The sequence below is a fragment of the Papaver somniferum genome, chromosome 10 (assembly GCF_003573695.1).
Source record: "Papaver somniferum cultivar HN1 chromosome 10, ASM357369v1, whole genome shotgun sequence".
NCBI lineage: Eukaryota > Viridiplantae > Streptophyta > Magnoliopsida > Ranunculales > Papaveraceae > Papaver > Papaver somniferum.
Genome location: NC_039367.1, coordinates 66,300,357 through 66,326,021, shown reverse-complemented (window position 1 = coordinate 66,326,021; position 25,665 = coordinate 66,300,357). Strand labels below are relative to the sequence as shown.

The 25,665-nt window shown below is 38.3% G+C and overlaps 2 protein-coding genes across 2 annotated transcripts; both read right to left on the bottom strand.

Annotated features, from left to right (window-relative positions):
- Positions 1-12,574: 12,574 nt before the first annotated feature.
- Positions 12,575-20,554, bottom strand: LOC113315735. Its single transcript, XM_026563994.1, has 2 exons — positions 19,840-20,554; positions 12,575-12,720 (listed from the first exon to the last, which is right to left on the bottom strand). Exons 1-2 carry the CDS (start codon positions 20,552-20,554, stop codon positions 12,575-12,577), a joined length of 861 nt encoding a protein of 286 aa, XP_026419779.1.
- A 1,229-nt stretch (positions 20,555-21,783) lies between these two features.
- On the bottom strand, positions 21,784-22,629 carry LOC113315734. The gene has a single exon (XM_026563993.1). The coding sequence runs from the start codon at positions 22,627-22,629 to the stop codon at positions 21,784-21,786; it is 846 nt and encodes a 281-aa protein (XP_026419778.1).
- Positions 22,630-25,665: the final 3,036 nt, after the last annotated feature.

Below are 25,665 nucleotides of genomic sequence, written 5' to 3'. Positions count from 1 at the left end.
TCCGCAACTGTCCATCTCTTCATATTCTGCATTTATCACACGTATCCTTTCTTCCATCTATTTCTTGACACGTCTTCTGTAACCGCTGCTTTTCAACCGCTCACGTCTTTTCGCATTAATGGTGTTTATTTCTTCGAGTAAAAAAAATCTTCTCTATATATTCTTCTTACTCTTCTTTCCATTTTCTTTTTACTTTATCTTCTCTTTCATCTCTGCAACTCTATTGTTCTTCCGTAAGTTCTGCTACTGTAATTCTTCCCTCTTCAATCTTCTTACTTTTCATCCATTCCCATACTCTATATTCAGATATGCCTCCAAGTGGTCAAAAACATGAGAAAACCTTAAAGGATGTTCAAAAAGATCTTGCTGAGAAAGGTTTCACACTTTCTACCATTCCCGGTGAAAGTGCCAAGTCAATTCTTTCTATCAAACTTTTCTCTGATCAACATTGTGATGATCAATCAATCATAGTTTCGTTGGATCAAATTCTCGTAGGTCTCCCCATTCCTCTTTATGACCCAGATATTCCTCTGTTCTATGAAATTCTCGCTCACTCGGGATTTTCGCGAGCTATCTTCCAATTGAGTGGGGATTGCATCCGTCTGATGATGGAGTTCGCTAATCGTGGTGCTGGTAAAGGATCTCTTTATTCCAAAGAACTTAGGGATCCTAAATTCGTAAATCTAGAGATAGTCGCTGAGAAGTATACAATAGCGAATTTCTTCGAAAATTATAAATTAATATCCATGAAGAAAGAGAATACTCGCTGGGGTATTCGCTTGAAAAGGAAGGATGTTATTGCTGAAGATAAAATGCTCATGCATGACATTGATTGGCACTCTGGTAAGAACACAACCCCTCGCCGATCCAAAGATGATAAATGGTGTGATTTTCCTTTGATGCTGAAAGGACCTTACATTGCTGGGTCAAATGTTCTTCCTGAGAATTTCGCTACTTATCAACCTTGGGTATTCTCTTGGCCCGAGAAGAAGAAAGAGGTATGTTTCTTCCAGTTTCGTCCACTTTACATTTCTTTATTTTTCTTTTTTCTTTTGTTCGCTGATTCTTGCGACATTCCACAGATCTAGAAATTGAAAGATAGCTACCGCAGGACTGGGAAGGCTAATACCTTGTTAGCTCTTCGCTCATACACAGATGAGGTAAGAAATATTCTCTTATGATTTTAAACAATATATTGTTGCCTCTATTTCTTATTTCTTTCTGTGTGTGAAGGTTATCGCTGAAATAGAAGAGCCTGCCAATGTTGCGAAGACTGGTGATAAAGGCAAAGATGCTCTTCGCAGGGAAAAACCAACTGCTCCTCCTTCAAAAAAGAGAAAAATTCGTTCTTCCTCTCCTTCAAATACTCCTTCTCATGAAAACTCCGAGAGTGATGAGGATGATGAGGATAATGATGACTCTGCTGCAAATGAAGATTCTCCATCTGAGTCTTCTATGGCTAAGCTCTCTGGCATCTTTTCTGATTCTTGACAAGATATGGGAGATAGTCAACTCGCTAATACCTGCAAAGCTCTCGCCATGATTTGTGATGTTCCTTTATTGGATGGTGATAGTTCTCTTCGCGGAGTTTCTAGATCGGTGACTCCCAACTTCCTGCATTCTCTTAATAGTCTGGTATGCTTTCGTTTTTTTTACTTCTTCATTATTGTAACTCAAAATATATTTCTATTTTAATACTTCTTATATTTTCTCACATGCTGGAAAAGCTTCTTTCGCTGTTGCCTCAGATTTGGAGAGGAGACGCGAAATTCTTGAAAAGAAGAATCTTCAATTTCGTATGAAGAATGAAGAACTGGAAACTGAAGCTAAGGGTATTCGTGAGAAGAACGAACAATTAGAAGGTGAAGTTAAAGGTCTTCGCGAGAAGAACAAACAACCGTAAACCGACACTTCTTCGCAAAGGAACAAAATTTATACTCTTCAAAAAGCTAATGATCAGCTCTACGGTATGCAATTTTTCTCCTTTCCTTTCATTCATTCATCCATCCTATTGTCTTATCTTATTTGATTAATCCTTTTTGCATACATTTATGGTCTTTCTGATGAAGCCATTCTTCTTCGTTCATTTCCCGACGCTCTAGATAATGACACTCTTCTTGAACATCTTAATAAATCTTTGAATAGTTTCTCTAATGATAAAATTTCATCTCTGCCTTTGAATGAACTTAAATCCAAATTTCGCCTCTTAGAGATTGATCATGGATCTAGTTTAGGTTTAGCCAACCAATTTAAACGTTTTTATCTCAATTCTAAAGAGAAGATCAATGAATTAAGAACCAAAATTAGCAAACTTATATATGATAAAGATCGTATCTCTGATCAAGGTGTTAAGGCTTTGGCGAAATTCCAAGAGACTCTTCTTGAGGTTCAACTTGAACGAGATGAAGCCAATCGTCAAAATGTTGTGCTTAGCGAGAGAGAAAACCAAGTTCGTTCTCGTCTTCTCATAAATAGTGATGATGAGTTCGCTTGGGCCGCGACAATCTTGGATAACGCCAGAAAAGATTTAGGTGTAAATGTTAGTCTCCAAGTTGAGCATACAACCTTGATTAGAGATATGATTTCTGAGAGAGAAGGTCATTAAATGTTTTCCTTTATTAATCTTTGGTTTTTCACTAGTTTTTATCAAGACACTGATTAATTGCTATATGCTTCGCAGAATCTGAAAGTAGATATCGCCAAAGAGTTGAGGAACTTGAAGCTGAAAAAGTGGAACTCACAAAGAATCTTTCTTCTCGCAACGACAAATACTCTAGATTAAAGAATCAAATCAAGATCACTGTTGCGAACTTTAAGAACGACGCTCTGCACTTTCGCAATCAAACTATTCAAATGGTTTGTGATGACCATAGTATTCCTCACTATGATTATCCTTGTATCTTGGAGGAGATCCCAAAGAACATTCCTAGTCTGACCATCTCTGATAGCGAAGCTAAGGATGAAGAATCTGATGGTGGTGAAGGTTCTGATGGAGATAAAGGTTCTGATGCAGATGAAGAAGAGAACAAGTCTGATGAAGATGATGAAGGATCAACTAAGAAGTAGTCTTTGTTTATTTCTTTGATCTTCTGTAATACTTGTACATTTACTCCTTCTTTTTGTATATTTGCGAATTCTTTTGGTTCCCCATATTCCTTAATATATGAGTTTCTTTCATTTCGACCTGAATTCATTAAAACAATTCTTCCTTGCAATACGGTTAATCAACATAATCATTAATTTTTGAATTTTTCCGTAAATCTATCATGTGGAGACAAATAACATTTTCTAATTTCATTCATTCCCATACTTACTTCTGTTATTTGTATCCAAATGAGAGATTTTGCAGATTTTTCTTATTTTATGCCTCAACTTCGCAGTTGTTTATGTATAATTTCGCAATCATATGCGAAGTGAATTTTGATTCTTTTCAAAATTTCATTCCTGTGTGGTCTTATTTTTCCTTCCTAGTTAAAGGTCTTATTATGCCACCTCTTGTTATTGCGACAAAATCGCAGGACGTCCTTGCGCTTTCATGCAAAAACCCATTGATCTTGCCTTAACTTTTTTCTTTGTATTATTTCCTTTCCATGATAGTTGCGACAATATGATAGGCCTTAATTTTCTTGCGAAAATAAAGCCCCATGACATTGCCGTCTTGCGACGAAATCGCAAGACGTCTTCGCACTTTCATGCGAAAACCCATTGATCTCGTCTTATCTTTTTCTTTTGTATTATTACCTCTTCAGGATTGTCGCATAAATATGACAAGCCTTAAAACCCTTGCGAGTAAAAAGCCTCATGAAATTTGCGTCTTAAGACACTTATCAGCTCCCTAATGGAGGGTGCCGCCCTTATCTTCCCCCTGGTTTCCCCTTCAAGGAGGCGTACCTCTACCATACAAGGTTGGATCCTCCCATCCGGTCTTAACAACAACCAGTTGTTTTCGCAACCTCTTATCCATTTTACCTATATGGCTTATGGTTACGAGACTGCACCCTAAGTGGGGTTTTCTTCGGGCCGAGTGCAATATAAGCCAAGACTTGTCAAGAATGGCAAGGTACGCTCCAGACGTCCCTGGCACTCTTAACTCAACCGTGTACCTCGGCGCCTTGGTCAGATTCTGCACTCCTTGGGAGAGTCCTTATTACCCTAGTCACCCAACCTAAGTCATATGCTTAAGTTGAGAATCCAAGGTGCCTCTCCCAGATGGGTTTTATTGACCCCAAATCTCCATGACTCAGGTTCCGGGGGCAGTGTAGCCTTTCCCTGAGCCACGCAACAGGTACCCCCTTATATGACGTACTTTAGGTCTTACATTTTCCTCTTGCGAAATTGTATTCGCGAACTAGGTTGTACGCCACAAAGGTTCGCCCCTTTCTCTTTTGTCATTGTTCTCTGATTGTATTTTGTAGAATTCATTATCTCTGCGAGATTCTCGCACATCATCACATCGTATTTGCATTTCTCAATCTCTTTTTTATCATTCAGTAAAATATAATTTTGAGAATTTTATTTGTTGCGAGAGTGTCGCAACAAATCAATCATTTATATACTTCTTATTTTTATTACATTTGCCATTCTCTGCTTCTTTGTTATTTTCTGCTACTGCTTCCTTGGTAGTGGTATATTCACCATTTCTTATTCTGAGCTAGCATTGGTTTCGTAACATTTCTTCTTCTTTTCGTTCTATTGCATCCACCATCAATCTCTCATTTCTTTGTGTCTCTTTGATTTTGCGTCGCCAACTTTCCTTCTTGTTTGCTCTTCCTTCACAGGATTCTACCTCAGTTTCGTAACATTTCTTTCCTTCAACCCAATGTTCTTTTATGATTCCTACACCGTTGGGGTGAGGGAATTTGATGCACTGGTGGAAAGTTGAAGCTACACCTAGAATCCCATGTAGCCAAGGTCGATCAATTAATGCATTGTAGGGTGACTCTACGTCAACAACACATAACATGATTTCAGAAGATATTCCCTTCAATGGAATTCGCATAGTAACCTCCTCTTTAGGTTTGTTGGCAGTACCATTAAAACCATATATCTTATATGTTGATGATATAATATCATCATCTCTCCCTCCCATGGTTTTATAAGTATGATAGAATAAGATGTTCACAGAGCTTCCGGTGTCGATTAGAATCCTATTAATTTCCCATGAGTCTTCAGCTTCATCATCTTCATCTTCTTTCGATTTTGGATTAATTTCTAATTTTACCACTAATGCATTGTCATGTACTTCTCCACCTTCAGGGACTTCTTCTGCGGTAAAAGAAATAGTCTGTTTCTGCCATTCCTCTAGCGGCGAGATTTTCACAATATTCATAATTTCTCTTCCATCATTGTCTCTTACGAACACTCTAATCAAAACATTGTCATGAAAATATTCAACTGTCTTGTATGAATGTACGATAGAGTGACAGAATAGATTCTTTTCTTTTGCACCAACTTCTACGAAGAATGTTTCCTTTTATTTTACCGTGTTTACTCTATGCTGCTCTAGTGGTGGCGGCGGCAATGGTTGAGATTGTGGATGCCCTACCAGAAAGTGGTTTAGCTTTCCTTGATCTATCATTCTCAGAATAATTCTCTTTACATTTCTGCAATCATTTGTAGTATGTCCGTGAAAATGATGATAAGAACAGAACTCATGACTTCTGCGGCTTTGAGGAGGTTCCGTTCCCATGTTCCATGGTGTTGGTATATTCTCCATCAAAATTATAGCTTCCCATATTTTCTCCACACTTGCATTCAGAGGTGGCATTTTGATTTCTTCCCATACTACCTTGTGACCTCCTTGTCCTCTATTATAATTTTGTCTTTGACCTCCATAAGTTTCTTGCGGATGATCAAGTCTTTGAATCTTATTATTTCCACCACGATTGTAGAAATTTCTTTCTCTTTCATACTCCTCTTGATCTCGGCTTCCCATAGCCACCAGCTTCTGTTGATTGTTGTTGCCCGTAACCTTTTCTTGTTGTACTTGCGAAGTGCTCGCCACTGTGTTTATTAGTTTAGGTAATAAGCTTTCATTCGCTGCTTGTGAATTGGTGTTCGCAACTGGGTATGATTCCGTTTCATTTTGCCTTTACTCTAGAGCAACATACTCTTCCTGAAGTTCTCGCAGTTCAGTCATTGTGATTGTATTCTTGACTCTGAAAATTTGGATATACAATAGATTGGTTGCGAACATAGCATTGATAAATGATAAGATAAGATATCTCTCATCCACACGGCCAGCCATTTCGCTACACATAGTCCTCCATCTTTTAGTTAGGTGTTTCAAACTTTCGCCAGTTTTTTTGTTTTAATCCAAACACGTCTTTAATACCAGGTCGGGAAGAATTGTTACTTATATATGCCCCCAGGAATGTAGTCTGCAAATGATTGAAGGATGTTATTGTATTCTTTGGTAAACCTACGAACCATTTTAACGCCTCCCCTGTTAAGATGGATGCAAAATACTTGCATAATACGGCATCATGATTTTCCCATTGTAGCATGCACCTCACATAGGCTTTAATGCGTTGAATTGCACAAGTTGTTCCATCAAAAATGTTGGTTAATGCAGGCAAATTGCATTTCGGGGGTATTCCTCCTAGCTGTACTTCTCTTGTAAATGGAGTTTTCGCAGCTTCCTCTATAGCTTCATCTAATTGTCTTCTACCTACTTCTCCTCTATTGTTCAGCATTCCTCTTATTTCTTCCAATTCTTTTAAGATTTGTCCATTTACGTCTGAGATTTTTTCCATTGGTCTCTTTAATTTCGCTTCCCTTCTTCAACGTTCATGTCTTTCTTCTCTTGCGAAATTATGCATTTCTTCTTCTTCATCATCCTCATCTCGTCTTCTCCTGCGATTCTCTTCCTCATCTCTATCTTGAATTCGCATATGACGATGTCTCTCATTTTCCCCTCCATGATTTTGTTCATTTCTTATCAATTCCATTCGTTGTCTTTCAGCACTCCTCTATACTCTATCATACTCTTCATTGAGATTACCGTTATTCCGGTTTTGTGTACGCCTTCTTTCTCGATTGCCTTGGTTATTCTGGCGAATCGCCTCCTGTAGATCTTGTTCTTCCATTTCCGCTCTCAATCTTTCACGTTCGCGAGTTAAACGTGCTTTTTCAGCATAGTGTCTTTCAATTTCTTCTTCCATCGTTTGTTGATTTCTTTGAGTTTCTCTCTCATGTAAAATTCTCCTTCCTTCCTCTCGATTCCCTTCGCCATCTTGATTATTTCGTCCCTGACGTTGTTCATTCTCTTGATTTCTATCATTTTGCCTATCATCAAAAGTTTCATTTTGTGGAACGTAACGATCATCAGTCATTTCTCTATCTTCGCGATGTTCTTCATTAGGATTTGGTATTTCTTCTCGAATATTATTTCCAGCATTAACTGTGGGTGAGTTTCGCCTCATTTCTCTTCTAGTCGATCTTGAATATGATCGTGTAGAACTTCTCGATATTTTACTCTGTAGTCTCGTATTTTCCATCCTCAATTCGTGATTTTTCCTTGTTAGATTTGCACGTTCTTCTGCTTCAGCTCTTCTTTCTTCACGTATTCTTCATCTCAGCGTTTCTAACGCTCTAATTTCCTCATCTCCATGAATTATTCCTTCATCTGCTTCTTGATTTCTCTCTACCTGTCTATGGTTCCTGGTTTGCTGCTCTTCTTCTACTTCTCCTGCTGAATTTGATCGCCAAGTGTGTACGCTTACTCTATCATAATCCATAGTTCTATTTTGTACCGGTGTTTGTTGAACTGGTTGTTGAATTTGATTTTCTCCATCATTTCTCCTTCTAGTAGATTCTCCCATTTCACTTCTCTCCCTTCCAACAAGTCTTTTACTTCTTCTTCTAGCAGTTATCGGTTGTTCCGATACATTTCTCCTTCTAGCCATTTCTTCAATACTAATTAATTGTAAGAGATTTCGTAAAATTCTTCACCAGTTATTCTAATTTCCCATAAATCAAAATATTAATCTTCAACTTTTTCTAGGGTGATCTTCAATCTTCGTCCCTGTTTCTAGCGCCATTATGTAGTTGCAGGAAATCCTACACTACACCCCTCACAAGATTTCATTAACATTCAACTCATTTTTGGATTAAAAATCTTAATTTTATTGATGAATCTTTAAACAATCTTACAAGAAAAGATAAAGGAATCAAGAATAACCTTTGTTCTAAATTTTCTCTCTCCTATTTACTTGCTTCTTACTCAAAAAAGATCTCCCTCTTTCCTTACAATTGAATGGCTATTTATAGGGAATTACATAATGGATGACAGCTAATCTGTCCTTTATTTTCGGATATGGCTTGCGACATTCTCGCAACCTTATAAATGTTAATCTCGCAAACTCCCTAATTTTCGCAGGACCATCATATTTTTCTCATGATTCAGCTGACGTCGTTTATTATGTCATTTCTGAAGTTGTTCTGCGACACTGTTGTGTTGTGTTGTTAATAATTTCGCTGAGGCATTATTGTTGCGAGATTCTGATCCTACAGAAGGCTGGCTCGTGAATACAACAAACGGGTAATTCCTAGAAACTTTGTGGTCGAAGAATACGTACTACGTCAAATACCACCATATCAAAGGAAGAAAGGGTGGGGGAAGCTTGCCCCGACATGGGACGGACCCTACATTATACAAGATATTTCTGGAAAAGGTTCATACTACTTAAGAAATCTCAAAGGGGAAGTATTGCAACACCCTTGGAATGCAATGTACCTAATGAAGTATTACCCGTAAAGATATTGGTTATTACTCAAGAGAAGAAGGGAAGGGGCAATATCCCGCCATGTTCTATCCCTGATCAAAGGTATTACAAACCAAATTAATCAATGAAAGAAACTTTTTTCTAAGAAAGAGTGCATGTTGATTAAATACAATTTGGGTTAGAAAAGACATCCTCCGTCAGAATTGACGATGAGGTTATCAGCAACAAGATCAAGGAGCTAAAGATACAAAGGATGCTACGGAAAAAATAATTGTCCTAAGCTACCTTCGACATGACTAAGGGACTCTTCTAAACTATGTAGAGCCTCAGCAAGGTCTACCTCAGTCGCATCAAGGTCTTCCACAAGGGTATCCCTCTCCGTCTGAAGATCATCAACATCTATCTGGAGCGAAGCATTCTCAGAGGATAAAACTTGGTACACATTCTCTAACTCTTCAAACCTTTTTACTAAGGATGCATGAGACATGGAAGAAGGCACGGAGCTGGCATCAATAAGTTTGTTCTTAAGAGAACAGACCTCAGAAGTTAAAACATTACGCTCTGCAGTAACCTTAGCTAAAAAAGCACAAGCATCTTCAAAATCGGCATGATATTTCTTGCGAATAATTTCTTGGGCAGAGAGATGCTTCTCGACTAAGGCAATATCCTCCTTTTGCTTTAAAATGAGTCTCTCCTTCCAGCAAAGGGCTTCGTCACACTCCTCACGAAGCGAAGCCATCTGCTTCACTAAGTCTGCATTATGAGCGGACTCAAGGGAAAGCTGGGACTCATAATGAACATTTACATTCATTAGCCTATCAGACTTCTTTTGATAATACCAAACATCGGAGGTTAACTTGGCCACTTTATCTCGAAGACATCTAAGTTCACTAGAGTTGTCGGCTGGCAGACGAAGGTTATCTTAGGACTATGCAACCAGAAAGTAAAGAAAAAAGCTAAGGAGAAGAAGAAACAAACCTATGGCTTTAGAAGACTCGGCAGCTAAGACAACATCAATAGATTTGCGACCATCCTCGGCAACCTTAGCAACATTATTAGCTCTCTCAAGAGCCAATAAACAAGCTTCCAGAGATCTCTGGGTTTTCCTCAGATCATCCTCCAACGAAGATATCTTAGCAGCAGAAGTAGCATCACTCGACGAAGGCTGCTGAGCAACGGAAAGAGCATACTCTTGACGAGCACGTTCCAGTAGGGCACTCAAATGAGTGCATTTAGCCCTATAAACCTTGAATAAGGTATAACCAAGATCGATCTGCTTGCAAAGCTGCAAACAAAGGAGTATAAGGACGGACGAAGGATCAGATTAAGAAGAAAAATGATAGGGTAAGAATCACTTACTGAGAGCGCTGAAAGGCGGGGGAGGAAGTTAGCGTAGGTATCCATGAAAGCCTCCATCTCTTGGATGCTGCCTCTACGGATCTCACCAAAGCTCTGACTGGAGCGGAGACAATCAGGGTCAAAGAACAAATCTTTGGCAGCACGATACTGGGCAGATAACACGTCCAGCTGTGAAGATATCTCGAAATAGCTACCAAGATGATGATGATCAACTCCAACAGAAAAGGGACCCTTGGAGTCCCGCAGGATGGCCTCAAGAATAGCGTCACCGGAACTACCCAAGCTCAAGCTCTCCGGCAACCTACCTTGGCTAGATTCAGCGGCAACTCCCTCGTTTGTTTGAACACAAACAAGGGGCACGATTGCTGAACCCTCACCACGACGAAGAGATGGCATGGTGGAAGAGCTAAGAATAGAAAGAGGAGCTTGAGAGCCGCCCAAATCCATGTCACTGGCAGAAGGAAGATTACCCAGTCCGGTCCAATCTGGTGACGAAGGTGGGGGTCCAACAGCTTTGCTAGCAGAAGCAGTAGAAACAGACTGAGCACTCCCCAGTGAAGCAGGAACAACATTGAAGGAGAAGCTGGCTAGTGAAATCACAACCTTATTCTTCTGCTAAGAATCTGAGCTACCAACCCTCACTGTGGGGGTAACAACCTTAGAAAACGAACCACTTGATTTAAGGGAGGTAACAGGAGATGAAGGGAGACTCTTAGAAGCCACAACAGCAGCTCCAGCAGCAGCAGGAATAGCGGGCAAAGCTTTGCTAGGAGCAGAAAACGAAGGCATCTTCAAGGATAACGTAGGTGCAGGGGAATGAACGCTAACATGCTCTACTAGCTGAGCACCAGTACCAACAAGAAGGTTCTCACCCTCAACTGAAGCAGCTCGGACGGGGCTAGGGTTATCTTTGGCAAAATCCTCCTCAATATCATTCAAATAAGGACTAAGGCCAGTATCCTCGATATCCTCCATGTCTTCGTCACCGGGTCCCTCACCAGCAACCTTGGGATTATCATCCAAATCATCAAGATCAATCACGGTCTTCAACTTACCCTTCCTCTGGGAAGACTGTAAAGAAACACATGCGTCAGCTAAGAATCGGGGGCAAGTACCAAGGAACTTACAAGCACAAAGGTATGATAATGATCCTTACCTCCACAGGCGTTTCAACCAAAGCCTTTCTCTTCCTAGTCCTTGTGGCCACAGAATTACCAGCAGAGCCTAGAGCAGTCCCATCAGAAAAAACAGAGGCAGGCTGCAAAAGAAGACCATCAGATAAAGATATCTAAGCAGACGAAGATATTAACAGCAAAGGTACCTCGTGAGAAGCAGCAGGATTAAAAATCCAAGGCTGATACCCATAATACTTCTCTGGCAAAGAACGAGCTGAACGAGGGACTGAAGGGTCCGCAGTGGTGAAACCATAAGCCCAAGGACCAACCACACGAAGAGAAGTATGATCCCAACGATCATCACGATCAAGAAGAATGCGGTCAGACTTTGGGAAAGGTAGCCTAGCAGAGTAAGGGATGGTAATCAAACCAGTCTTATCAATCTCTTCCAGCAACCGAAGGCTATTACCCTCCATAATCTGCCTAGCAGTAACATGAATACGACGAGGACCAACACTCCAAGGAAGAAGGTTGCTTTTTTGAATAGCATCAGCATACGTAGCATTGAAGTTGGAAGGGGTATAGTCCTCTTGCTTAGATATCCCTTCAGTAAAGGGGTCATAAGACTTCAAAGTAGTCTTTCCCTTGCTACGATACAATCTTTCGCGAAGGGCACGCCAGTAATTACCAGTATACTGGTAAATTCCTCGGACCTGAGTCTTGTTTGTCGGGTCATCCCTGATCGACAAGACGTCATAATAAAAAGGATCCTTTCTGCTATACAGAGGAAGAAGCATACCCGTGGCCAATTGGCCAACGCTAATCAAAAGATTATTCTCATCATAAGGGAAATCCCGAATGTGGGACTCAATAAGAACATCAGGGCCATTGACGAAGAAAATCTCGAATTTATAAAGGCGAAAAGACTTGGTAATCTCATCAATAGACAAATGAGCAAAGTTGTCCTTGTCACGCAATTGGAGCCTCTGAAGCTCATAGTGAGGAGGAGGGGGTGGAAGATCCTCGATAACAAATTCCTCCTCAGCGACCGTAGCCACCTCACTACCAGCAGGCACCTCAGAATCCTCAGGAGGAGGAAATGGCGTAGCATTAGGAGGATCCATTCGCGGAGGAGGATCAGTCGACGAAGATATCTTTGGACCCTTACGCGTAGGTTTCTTTGGAAGCCTCATGATGCCTAACACCAGCAGGAAGAACATCTCCATCAACAATGGCAGAAGAAGATTGCAATTCATTCAAAAGTGAATTGGGGGCAAAAAACCGACGAACTTTGGGCATGGGTTTCACTTAACCAACCAAAGGGGACAGTCTAAACATATCATGGGGGAAAATCAAAAACCTTTGATCACATGATCAAAGTTGCAGGCGAAGAACTGTCATACCGAAACCATCATCAATATTCAAAATGGAACAAAACCCAAGTTCCCATACAGCGTAAACAAGCAAAAGAAAGTAGGAATTCTCACATGCAAGCATAATAAGCAACAACAGTAAATCTCCTAGTCCGACAACGATATAACAGGGGCAAGCATGGGGAAAATCAAGACCAAATACGGGTATCACTTACTTGTATGATCGACATAGTGGAGCCAAAGCACGCGGAGAATTGAAGGAAAAAGAGGAGCAATTAGCAGCAAAAGATTATCTCAATAAAAGGGATAGAGAGCGACAGTTCGAAGAAGAAAAGGAAAGGGAGTTAATAAAATTCCCTTCTCTTTGTTCCCCTCTATAGGCGGCTGGAAAATCCAAAAAATTTGGATGTCCCGAAATTCAAGGGGAAGTTATTACATGAAAGGACATGTAGGGACCACCCAATCGGTACGTGCAAAATTGGCGGCATAACGGAAATTTCCTTCCACTTCTACCAAACGGTAGAGGATGAAAGAAAATGGGAAAACTGTGACTACCAATATTCTGTGGAGCACGTGTCACAAACTTAGTGTACGCATATATACCTAGCTGTGTATCCTTCACTAACAGAGAAGCCTGAGTAGCAAGGGATACCTCCGCAGATCTACTTTATCTCATACCAAGAAAGAAGGCGTGAACGGTCAAGATAAGGAAGGAAAAAGCCTAGTCTATATAGAGTCAGCTGGTGAGGGGACAAAGGTAGATGACGCATCCAATCAGCATTAAATGCTCACGCATGAATGTAGGCATGTAAAGAGAGAAAGCGTGGCAGAACCCGATTGGCGGACGCTGGCGGCGAACGAAGGTACAACCTGTACTAAGGTTGGGTAGTTCCCGAAGGAACATGGGCCAGCTGAGGTGGCGACATATAACTGGAGAAAGTACGCGGTGGAAGAAGGTACCATTGGTACGAAAGGTATATCAGCAGATGATGGACCCAGAGGCAGCAGAGATATACCTGGAGCAAGAGGGGCTATAAATATCAAGCTTCACCAACAAACTAATGGTATTCAATATCTAGGAGAGAAGATCTAGTCTTAAGCTTATACCTCTTTAATGTTTAGAACTTAAGTATTTACTTTCACTTGAGTTATCTCTATTACTTTGGAAAGCATTTAAGATCTTTGTAACCACCACAACTTAATACAAAAACAAGCACTCATTACCCCGTGGATGTAGACAAATGTCTAACCACGTAAATCTCTTGTGTCTCATGATAACTTAGAAGATTTTAAATTATACTTGTGTTCTTCGTTGTTATTGTGATCTTAGATATCATTTATTACTTGGCAATATCGGTTCAACGGAGGTATCAATACTACTTAGTATCAGATCCTCAGAGCTGTATACATTACGTAGACTACGGGAAAACGAGTAGTCACACCTTCAGTACCATGTGACTATGTGTACAAAGTCTAAGGAAGCTTGGGATATCTTAGAAACCGTATTTGAAGGAAATACCAATGAGAAAGAATCTAGGATTCAAAACCTTAGTTCTGATTGGGAAAACCTTCGTATGACAGATGAAGAAACATTTGATGAGTTTAATCACAAAGTGTCTGAAATTGTTAATGCATCTTTTGCATTGGGTAAGACCATTCCTGAAAAGGACATGGTGATGAAAATTCTCAGATCGTTGCCATCTAGATACGATTCTAAGAAGCATGCCATCGTTGAGGGAAATAACCTTGATACACTTTTCAGAGATTCCTTAGATGGTAAGTTGAAAATTTTCGATCTTGAACTTGAACAAAGAGAGAAGCGTCATCTGTTTAGCAACCATGTTGATGTATCTGATCGTAAGTCTCGACGTTCTAAATTGACTGATAAAAGGGATGGGAAGTGCTTTAACTCGAATCTGTCACTGTTTATACAACAACTTAAGAAATCTCTTAGACAGAGTAAAATAAAGTCTCAAAAGAAAGCTCAGTCAATCAATAAATTAGTTCAGAAAAACTATGTTAACAATACTTGTTTCAAGTGCTATAGAAGTGTTCATGATACTTCTAAGTGTCCTGATACGGAGTTGAGTGAGATTACTAAAGCATGGATGGCTACTCTTGACTACTGTCCTAAGGATGATATCTGTGATGGTTCTCTTAATCTTTTTGCTGATAATCACGTCTGTCCTCCTAACAATCCTGATTATTCCATGATAAACAATCTTACTTCCTGATAGACGCATTTATGTGTCTATTTTCATCTCTATTGTGTATATTGTTAGTACCCATTTTTGTACTTATTTCGGTATTTTATCTCTTTGTAGGTGTTTTTGGAGAAATAAGCTTTTGCGGCGAAATTGGCTCGAAAAGTTGTTAAAGGCACCTGGGAGGACATTTGCTATTCGGACTCTCACTTTGGATAAGGGGTAACATAATTACTAAGGGGTAACCTATTTCCAGGCAGCTGCTAAAGGGAGAACATCACAGGATAGGGGGAATTCCTTCTTCACGTTTTAAATTAGAAAATTGGAGGGAAAAAATGAGTTCACGCCTGGCAAATTTGGACTCGATTTTGGAGCTATTTCAGGGAGATTCAACACTGGAAATCAATTGGGCTGGACTTCATAGAGCAAAGCAGGTTTAATACATGCGTTTTTATCGATCTAATTGGGCTGGAATGGCCGGAAAAAGGAAACAGAGCAAATAAGGAAACACGGCTTCATGGGTTCAAAATATGTTATTCAAGGAGATTAAAGGCAAGTAAACTCTTTCCAACCATACATATGTATCTAACGAAGAGTTTGAGATAAGTGGGAAAGCTCAGAAACGCGTAAAACAAATTTGGGAAGCGATTATTGCCGTGACTGCCAAGAAAGGAAAAAGGGAATTTTGATGCGATTTGGGAAAGATTCAATGACTCTTTAGTGTATAAATAGGATGCTTAGGTCCCCTAGAAGAATTACAGAGAGTTTTGGGGTCGAAAGGAGAGCTTAGGAGGAGAGAATCGGAGATTACAGGAAGCCCGTCTCTGCTGCTGCTGCTGCTACACGAAGATCCTGAAGAACACGAAGAACAGACTTCCACAGACAGTCGTTCTTCTACAGTGACAAGGACAGACGCCTGGCAGTCTTAAAACAACAGCAACAGAAGCACTCCAGTTTTATCGTTCTTTTCTGGACGCCTTCTGTGGGTCGCAGATTCACTAATTTTATTCTTTTCACTCTTTTAATCAACTTTTGGGCTATAAACATGTATTTTGAGCAAGTGATTAATATGAGGAGATAAACCCCATCATTGGGACGACGGAGGAAGCCTTATTTCACAATTGTTTGGTAATTATAATTGATTCTTCATGACTTTTGCACTTGTTTTAAATTGATTTATGATTTTTACTAATTATTTGTGATTTCTTTTGATGTCGTATGCTTAGACTTAGAGCTTTGATGCGTCATGCTTGTGATTTACAATTAATGTTGTACAAAATCTACCTTTGGCAAAGAAATAGAGTCTATAAAAGAGCTAGAATTGTTTTGAGTCATTATTTGAACCAAGTGATTGTGATTAGTGGTGAAATCCTAAGTCTCAGTCTCTCTCGACATTGTGACAAACCTTTTGTATATATATTTTCTATTTATATTTTAAGTTTAGAACCCAATCTTATCAAGTCCGAGTTGAACGAATCTTATTACCACTTTTTCTACAACAAAAAATCACATCAATTTTTGGCGCCGCCGACGCGGATTTGTATTAGGTTTTAGGTTTTAGATTTATTTTATTTCTTTTAGAATTTTTGTTCTCTTTTACGCCTTTGGTATTTTTTGATTCTTTTCAGATTTCGAGCGAAGCTACAAGGAAAGAAAAAGTTCTATAAAAGGAAAGCATCGCCAAAGAAGGAAAGAAAAGAGGAATCCGAAAGGAGTGAAGAAGAATATTTTGTATATAGTTATTTTGTTTTATTTTTAGAAACTGTAAATAGGGTTTTAGTTTTTGTAATTTTTCTTTTTATTTTTGGACACTTTTTGGACTTTATTTTTGGACTGGACATTATTTTTAAAACCCTAAGGAAGGGTTAAGATTAAATATAAACTGTTTGCAGGGAAGGACGACAGTTACGATACTGTCTCGACCCCTCGGGTTCGTACACTGACATCGGAGTCGGTGGCCTGAGTCGACTTCAACGGTTCATCGCCCGTCTGGTATGGGAGGTAAGACTCTATCCACCCACGAATCCCCTGTCAGTGGGTTTTATTTTGTGATAACTCACACCCCTGCAAAAGAATGTCGAACTGGTATCACAATAGCCAATACAACGAATATCCGACTGAGTTTCAAAATGGACGTTACAATTTTAACCATAGTGTGAATAGTGATTGGGAACATCAACCTTTTCAAGGTTACGGCTCATACCATGGTGAGACCAATTACTATACACACACACACCGGTCATACGAGCAAGAAAATAAGGATTATTATAGTACTAGTTCCTCGTCTTTGGACAATATAATGAAAATGTTGAAAACTAGTCCCTATTATGATCCTTCTGAACCTGTTCTTCCTCTAGAAGAGTCTCTCAAACAATTAATTGAGAATACAAATAGGTTTGTGTTAGAAATGAATAAACAAAATGCACCCATGAGTGAACCTTCTATACACGATACCATAAGGAAGTCTTGTGAGTCGACTCAGAAAATGTTGTTAAAGGCCCAGAACAGAACTGCTCAAGATAGTCTTAATTTCCAATATAGTGTTTCCAATAGTACCCTTGAAAATGAGGATAGTTATTTGCATAATCAAGATGCCGAGGTTAGAATTGGTAACACTACTTTTTTAGATGAGGTTCAACCATTTTCATGTTATTATGATGATTATGATGAGGATAGTGTTGATGAAGAATTTGAAATAAGTAGGCATAGCGATCAGGAATTTGTTACTCCAGTTGAGCTTAATAATAATATTATTTCTAGTTCAAATCCAAATAATTTTAATAATTGTTCACCTATTCATGACCGCCTGACGATCACTTCATGAAAATCCAAAGTGTTTGGGAGAGTTTTGGACCTAATACGAGTAATTGTGCAAATTAGGTCAAAACTGTGAAAATTGATGGGACCGGCTTCCATGAGCCAAAGAGCCAATCTTGGTCGGTCAAGATAGCGTTCTCGTGTCCCCAAGGCGTCCGCGTCTCAGTCCTGAGAATTTTGATATTTTCTGGCGTGCAATTGAGCATCCATTCGAGAAAATATGCCAAAATTAGGGTTTCGACGAAACTGAGGAAAAACACCATGAGATGATGAAAAATAATTATAAAATAAGGAATGAGGAGGCGTGGGACCGCCGTGGTCAAGGCATGGTCGGCCAGTCGTGACCATGCTCCCTTGGTATCTTTTCCTTAATTTTATAATATTTTGATGATTTTATGAAAAATTCATGAATATTGGGAGTTTCCATGAATTGAAGGAGTTTTCATGAGTTCAAGGAAGAAAAAGATATTAAAATAATAAAACAAGGGCGTGTGGGACCGTGGAAGGCATGACTGGCCGGCCAGGGCCCGGTCCCACAAGTTTCCCTAATTTTATAATGATTTTATGAAAAATTCATGAATTTTGAGAAATTTGATGAATTTAGGGAGTTTCCATGAACTGAAGGAGTTTTCAAGAGTTCAGGGAAGCAAAAAATATTAAAAACAAGGGCGTGTGGGACTGTGGAGGCATGGCCGGCCGGCTTGGGCCAGGTCCCACGAGTTTTCATAATTTTTTTTAATATTTTTTAAGTATTTTTGATGATTTGAGGGAACTTTTCCTAATTTGAGAGAAATACCATGAAATCAAGGAATTTGATGATTTCAAGGAAAACTAATAATAAAATAATAAAACAAAGGGGCGTGTGGGACCAGCTAGGGCATGGACGGCCGGCCAAGGCCCGGTCCCACAAGTTTTTATAATTTATATTATTTTATTATTATTTGATGATTTATGCAAAAATACCATGAAATCAAGGAGTTTTTTCATGAAATTAGAGAAATAATAATAATAATAATAATAATAATAATAATAATAATAAAATAATAAGGAACCGTGGATGTGGGGCCGGTTGGGACCAAGGCATGGCCGGTTGGCCAATGGTCACGCCCCACACTCCTTTCCTTAATTTTATATTATTTTTTATGGATTTATGGAAGTACCATGAAACCGAGGAGTTTCCTCGAGACGAAGGAAATTTGATAAAATGAGAGAATTCTCATCAAATCACGAAAAATAATAAAAATGCATTAAAATATAAAACTGGCGTGGGATTGACCACGACAAGGTCGGTTGGTCGTGTGTCCGTGCTCCCAGCACCCTGGTCAATATTTTAATTACTTATTATTTTCTTCTCTATTTTGCATAGGTTCATCGTTTCGTTGTATTTTTGAAATACTCGTTCGTGCGGTGACTGTTAGTGTATCATCGTTGAATACACTTTTACCATTTGAATCGGGGCTTACTTAGAGGTAGCTCAGACGCCCGGTTATTGATTATTTATTACTAATTGTGGAATTCGATGGAGAATATTTCACAAAACTGAGCAATAAGATGTTTATTATTAATTCATAGGATCAGCTGAGGATTCGACTACGAATTCAAAATAATAAAGTGAGCATTACCATTCCATGGTATCGTAGATTCGACCATAGAATTGGAGTAATTAAGATTTATCTATTACCATTTATGAGACCAGTTGCGGATTCGATCATGAAATCGGAGTAATGAGATAATATAGTTATTGCTATTCTATGAGATCAAGCCGTGGATTCGATCATAGAATCAGAACAATTGTTATCGCCATTCCATGGGACCAGTCGTGGATTCGACCATGGAATAGGAGCAATTAGGAATAATTAACTTTGTGGCTCCATATTGTAGAGCAAGCTTCCTAGGAGAATTAATCATCCCGATATGAGCTTGTCGGTAAGTCATATCTTTTATATAGTCAGGGTAAACTCGTTGTTTTTTCCTGAAGACGTTATCGCTCTATACTAGCAGAGCAAGCTGTCTAGGAGTCGTCCATCACGTGATGCTATATAGAAATAATCAATGAAAGTATTCAGTATTCATGAGATATGCCGTTGTCCAATCGTGAGACTTCATATCTACATGTACTCTGAGAGAAAGTACTCTCTGTTGAGAATTCGATGAGAGACTCGTGTCTTGATACTCACGTCTGATTGCTGAATCAGAGTTTCGTATGATTATGAGTTTACGAATTTAGTCTTTGTCGAAAATCTACCATCTACACAAATATTTTCTGCAGTTGAAGGTAAAACTGCAACATTCCAGATATTTTTATACCAGTGATGTTTAGGCATATGAGAGCTAATCTTTGTAATTGCATCAGATACAATAAACTTACTAAAAATACTATTACACCACACAAGCATATCTGCACCCTCTCTTATGACTGGGAGTTGTTCAATTTGAATGAACTGGAGAAAATCTTCAGGAATACACCATTTCCCATTCACAATTAAACTGCTAACCAATTGATGGGAATTTTGATTTATGAAATTATGATTGGGAAATAAGTAACTGATAGGTTCTTCATAAATCCATCTATCATGCCATAGAGAAATTTTATTGTCATCCCCAACAGACCATCTTGTAAGCTCATTGAATTCCTGAATAACCCATCTTATGCCTGGCCAAACAAATGATCTCTTGTAAAATGATATCCAGTTCCCATTTCTATCAGTATATTTAGCAAGAAAGAACTTAGCCCACTCATCATTAGAATGAAGCATTTTCCATAAAAATTTCATTAGTAGAGCTTTGTTCAAATCTTCTAATTTTCTTATACCAAGGCCTCCTTCTTCTGTAGAAGTACAAACTTTATCCCATTTAAGAGTAATGCACTTTTTATCCTCAGCATTTCCTGACCATAAGTAGTTCCTAATAATTCTTTCACAAGCATGCACTACTTTTTTGGGCCATTTATAAATGGACATATTGTAGATAGGTATACTAGAAAGCACAGACTTAATTAGAGTAAGTCTAGCTTGAAAACTCAATAATCTGCCACTCCAAGAGGTTAGTCTCTGTTGCATATAATCTACAAGATACCATATGTGAGAGGATTTAATCTTACCTTTTACCAGCATAACACCAAGGTATTTGTCAGGGAACTAAGATATATCCATATTGAAGAAATCTGCAATTTTTCTTCTCCTTACACTAGAAGTCCCATCAACAAAACATTTAATTTTTGAAGTATTGATAGTTTGACCTGAAGCATTTTGGTATTCCATTAATAAGCTTTTAAGATGAATTATGCTCCTCATACCACCATTGCAGAAGAGAAATATGTCATCATCAAATAACATATGAGTGGGATGAATGCCATTCCTGATAAACATTTGTTGGATTTTCTTGTCTTGAACCAATTTATGAATGTTCCTACTCAGGATATCTTCAGCAATTATGAATAATATGGGGGAAAGGGGGTCTCCCTGTTTAAGACCTCTTCCAACACCAAAATAACCAACAGGCTCACCATTTAGCATTATAGAAATTTTAGAAGTTTTAAGCATAACCATTATCCAGTTACAAAATTTTGAAGAAAAACCAAATTTAGCTAGAGCTCTGTATATGAATTCCCAACTCAAGGTGTCATAAGCTTGTGATATATCTAGCTTTAGGCCCAAATTTCCACCACTTCTTTTAACAGAAAGTTCATTTACTAATTCAGAAGCTAGCAAGACTTGTTCATGAATACTTCTATTTTTGATGAAAGCAGCTTTTTGTGGTGACACTATTTTAGGCAAATACTTACTGAGTTTCATAGTAACAATCTTTGTAATAATTTTAAAACAAAAGTTACTAAGACCAATAGGTCTAAATTGTTTGGCAGGTTTTGCACCTTGGACTTTTGGAATCAACACAAGGAATTTAGAGTTTATACCACTTGGGATGGTATTATTCTTCCAACAAAATTGTAAGGCAGCCACCAAATCACTTTTAATAACTCCCAAGCAAATCTGTAAAAATATCCAGTGAATCCATCTGGTCCTGGTGATCCATCCTGGTTAAGGTCAAAGATTGCATTTTTTGATATCATATTCAGAAGGACAGTCTTCTAAAAAGGAGTTTTCTTCTGCAGTAATCATATTAGGAACAACTTCAAGAATATGATATCAAAGATTGCATTTTTTGATATCATATTCAGAAGGACAGTCTTCTAAGAAGGAGTTTTCTTTCTTTTTAAAGAGTCATTTATGAGAACATCCTGATGACCAAATTTTTGACTAAAATAGTCAATTAGCACATTTGAGATACCTTGTTGGTCAGTAATAATATGGCCAGAAGAATTTTCAAGTTCAGTTATAACATTATGAACTTGTCTTAATTTGATGCTAGTATGAAAAAATTTAGTATTAATATCTCCATCCTTAATCCAGTTCATTCTTGCTTTATCCCTTAGAAGAGAATTATAGTTATTAGCAGCCATCTCATATTCCCCTCTAGCAGTCACCGAATTATTTAAAAGATCAACATTAGAAGGATCATTGTCAGATTTAAGAGTTTCCTCCATAACTTTGTCTTCTGCTTTTTTAAGTTTAATTCTCACATCACCAAAGACCTCCCAATTCCACACTTTAAGAAACTTTTTAAGTCTCTTAAGCTTGTTCATGAAAATATAAATGGGATTACCAATAATTTCTTCATTCCAAGAGTCAGCCACCACTTGAAGAAAATTAGGATAAGTACAACACATGTTTTGAAATCTAAAAGGTGGATTAGGAGCTTTGGGAAGGACAATATTAGAATCAATTATAGGGCCATGATCAGATATTCCCCTAGCCCCCACCTGGTAATGCCAGCCACTGAATTTATCCAACCATTTCAAGTTATATAATGCTCTATCTAAATTACACAAAATCCTCTTTCTCCCAACTCTACCATTACACCAAGAAAAATCTAAACCAGATTTTGGAGCTTGAAGAAGGCCACAATAATCAACACAATCTTGAAAATCTTTAACAGCAGAGAAAATAGGAGTTCTACCACCTTTCTTTTCCTCCATAGGACAGTATTAAAATCACCCAAAATTAACCAAGGTTTATCCATAAGACTAATATCACATAACTTTTTCCATAGTTCTCTTCTGTTAGTAGCATATGAATTATCATGAACACCAGTAACCAGAAAACCTCCAACTTCTACTGTAATGCATTGGCTGCTAATATCAATAACTACAGGAGCAGTGAGGGAACAATTCCAAAATAACCAGATGTTTCCTTTATTATTACCTGAAGAATTATGGATAATTTGATGATGCATACCAGGTAGCTTAAAATTAAATTTTGAAGTTTTGATTTTTGGTTCCACAACCCAAACCAAAGAAGGATTGTTAGAATTAACTAAACTAAATAATTTATCTTTGGCCTTTTGTCTTTTAAGGCCTCTGATATTCCAGAAGATTGTCTTCATTTAAAGGGTGGAGGTTGAGGAGATAAACTCCCCTTATCAATCACATGTTTAAGTATTTCTTTACTAGCTTTTCTAGTAACAACTGCAGGTTTTACTGGAGGTTTCTTCTTTGCTCCAGATTTACTATTTCCAGCATCCACTGAAGAGGTAATACTCTTCAATATTGTAATAGGTTGAGAACCAGAAACAAAATTAACAGAGTATTGGTACTAACCTCTTTAATTTCACCATCTTCAGAGCAAGAAGTATCTCCATCATTGTCTTGAAGAATTTCAAACTGATTTACTGAAGTATTTATACCAGGAGCATTTTGAACAATAAAAGGAGTTTCCACTGCAGGATTGATGCTAAAAACTTCATTTGGAGGAATGCCATTACTAATATGAATATCATCAGATGAAATATCATTGGAGTTCTGACTGTTATTACAAACTGCAACATCTTCTACATTCTGTGATGGAGTGGTGGCAGGTTGAGTCTGCAACACAGATTGAGCTGCTGGTGGTGATGGATGATGATTCTGCTTTGTGTCTAACTTTTCTCCAGGTTCAGTGTTTTTTCAAGTACTTTCTATATTTGAACTCTGCTTATTTCTACATTCAGAGTGAAGATGACCCACAATTTTACATTTATAACAGAATTTAGGCAGATTTGTAAGAGTCACACCTTGAGAGAATGCTCCATACTTTGTGATAATCCAAAGCTTGTTAAGAATCGTTTTTTCCAAATAGATTTCAATTAAAACTTTAGTATAATACCCACTTTGGAAATTTAAGATAGCTGCATCAACTTTAATTGGAGTTCCAAGAGCTCCACTAATGGTAAATAAAGTCTTTTCATCCCAGTATTCAAGACTCAAACCAGGAAATTGCACCCATATCATCGCTTTAGAGGTACGCTGGTTTTCAGGTCTAAAATTAGGAATCCAGTTCCTTACTTTAAGAATTTGATCATGAACCTCCCATTGACCTGATTTGACATAGTTCTTATCTTCAATATTATTCAATTTGATTGTAAAAAAACCTCTACCTAAAGGAATCAGATGTACTTTATCCACTAATTTCCATTGATTACGAAGTAAAATTTCTACTTCTGAAAATTACAAAATCTAAACGACCAATTAAGGAAAATTTCCAAGCATCGTATCTTGCTTCATTATTCTCATTAATCAAGTTTACTGAAGGATGAATATCAGGAGTTTTTGAGAGATCATATATCGATGACCCCATCTTAACCCTAAGTTTTCCTTTGAGAAAAAAGAAAACCAATCCCATAAATAAAAACTAGTACAAAACTATGTAATGAAAGGGCAAATTTTAGAAACACCAATCATTTGAAGAATTTTTGTAATGAAATCACCTGAGATTTAATGAAGATTTGACCTGAAAATCTAGAAAATTGATGGAGGAGAGAGCTGAGTTTGTCGCCGATCCTCAGAGCTTGACTCGTCCGCGTCCAAATGGTTTTAAGGGGGAGTGATACATATCACCATAGCATTGTTTTCGAAGTTGTGATACAATTGAACTTTGATTTTGTATAATAATACTATAACATTGTATAACAATGATTGCGAATTCTTGTTTTCTCATTGTTATAGCTACGGATTTTCAACAACGATGATGCTAAACTTACAACCTTTGGAGTCATTGGAATACTTGGAAGTGACGAAGATTTCGAGTAATGTTGAAGATTAGGCATGTAGAATAGGAGCTACAAAATTCTATTTATTTTTGTATTCCATATGTATTGATAGTTTTGTCACTAAAATTGACAAAGGAGGAGATTGTTAGAGCACTGCTTGGTCGAACTCGCATGCGTTGTTATCTCAAGCATGTTTGTCAATGTTAGTGACCAAAACTATAAGTCCTGATTTCTAGTTGTTGATACATGAAAATAACCAATCCTAGAATGGGCGACCCCTTAATCCATTGAGGGTTCCCTTTTAGGATAAAGAGGCTTGGGGACTAGGCCAAACCCATTAAGATAGGGAGGTCATAGTTTACCCAAGAGTACACATGGATAGTTGGGCTTTGGCCTAAAGAAAGAAGCCCTTTAGGGTTTGGTATTAACTCAAGGAAAGGGAAATGAAAATTTAGTAATATAATAATCTTATGGGAACTTATCCATAAGAGTGATATTATAAAAGGGAAAGAAGGTACATCTCTTAAGGCATCATTAATTCCCCTCTACTTCCCTAAACCTACCCACTCCTTGGGAGTACTTTCTGTGATTAGGGCTAGTTCCTCCTTCCCACATTCTACCCATCAACAGTGCGACCACAGTGGGAGGTTCTTAGCCTCCTTTTCAGCATGATACTCCCAGGTGCGAGCCAGGAAGTACCAGCAGGCGGAGAAGTACCTAATCCGGAGGGCGTTTCCATAGAAGACGTGCATGGGAAAGTGATGAAGAGATACATTTCCGAGCGGTAGTCACAACACCTATCGTACAAGGGGAAGGAGCATCCCAGGGTTCAGGAGAGCTCCAGAAGAAAGGATAAATGCTTAAAGAGAAAGCTGTAGCTGAAACCAACGAGCAAGAGATGAACGAAATACAAGAGGAGTTAAACGCGTCCATTAAAAGGCAACATGAGCTGCGCGGACGTCTGAAGCGAGCAAGGGAACAGAGCGCG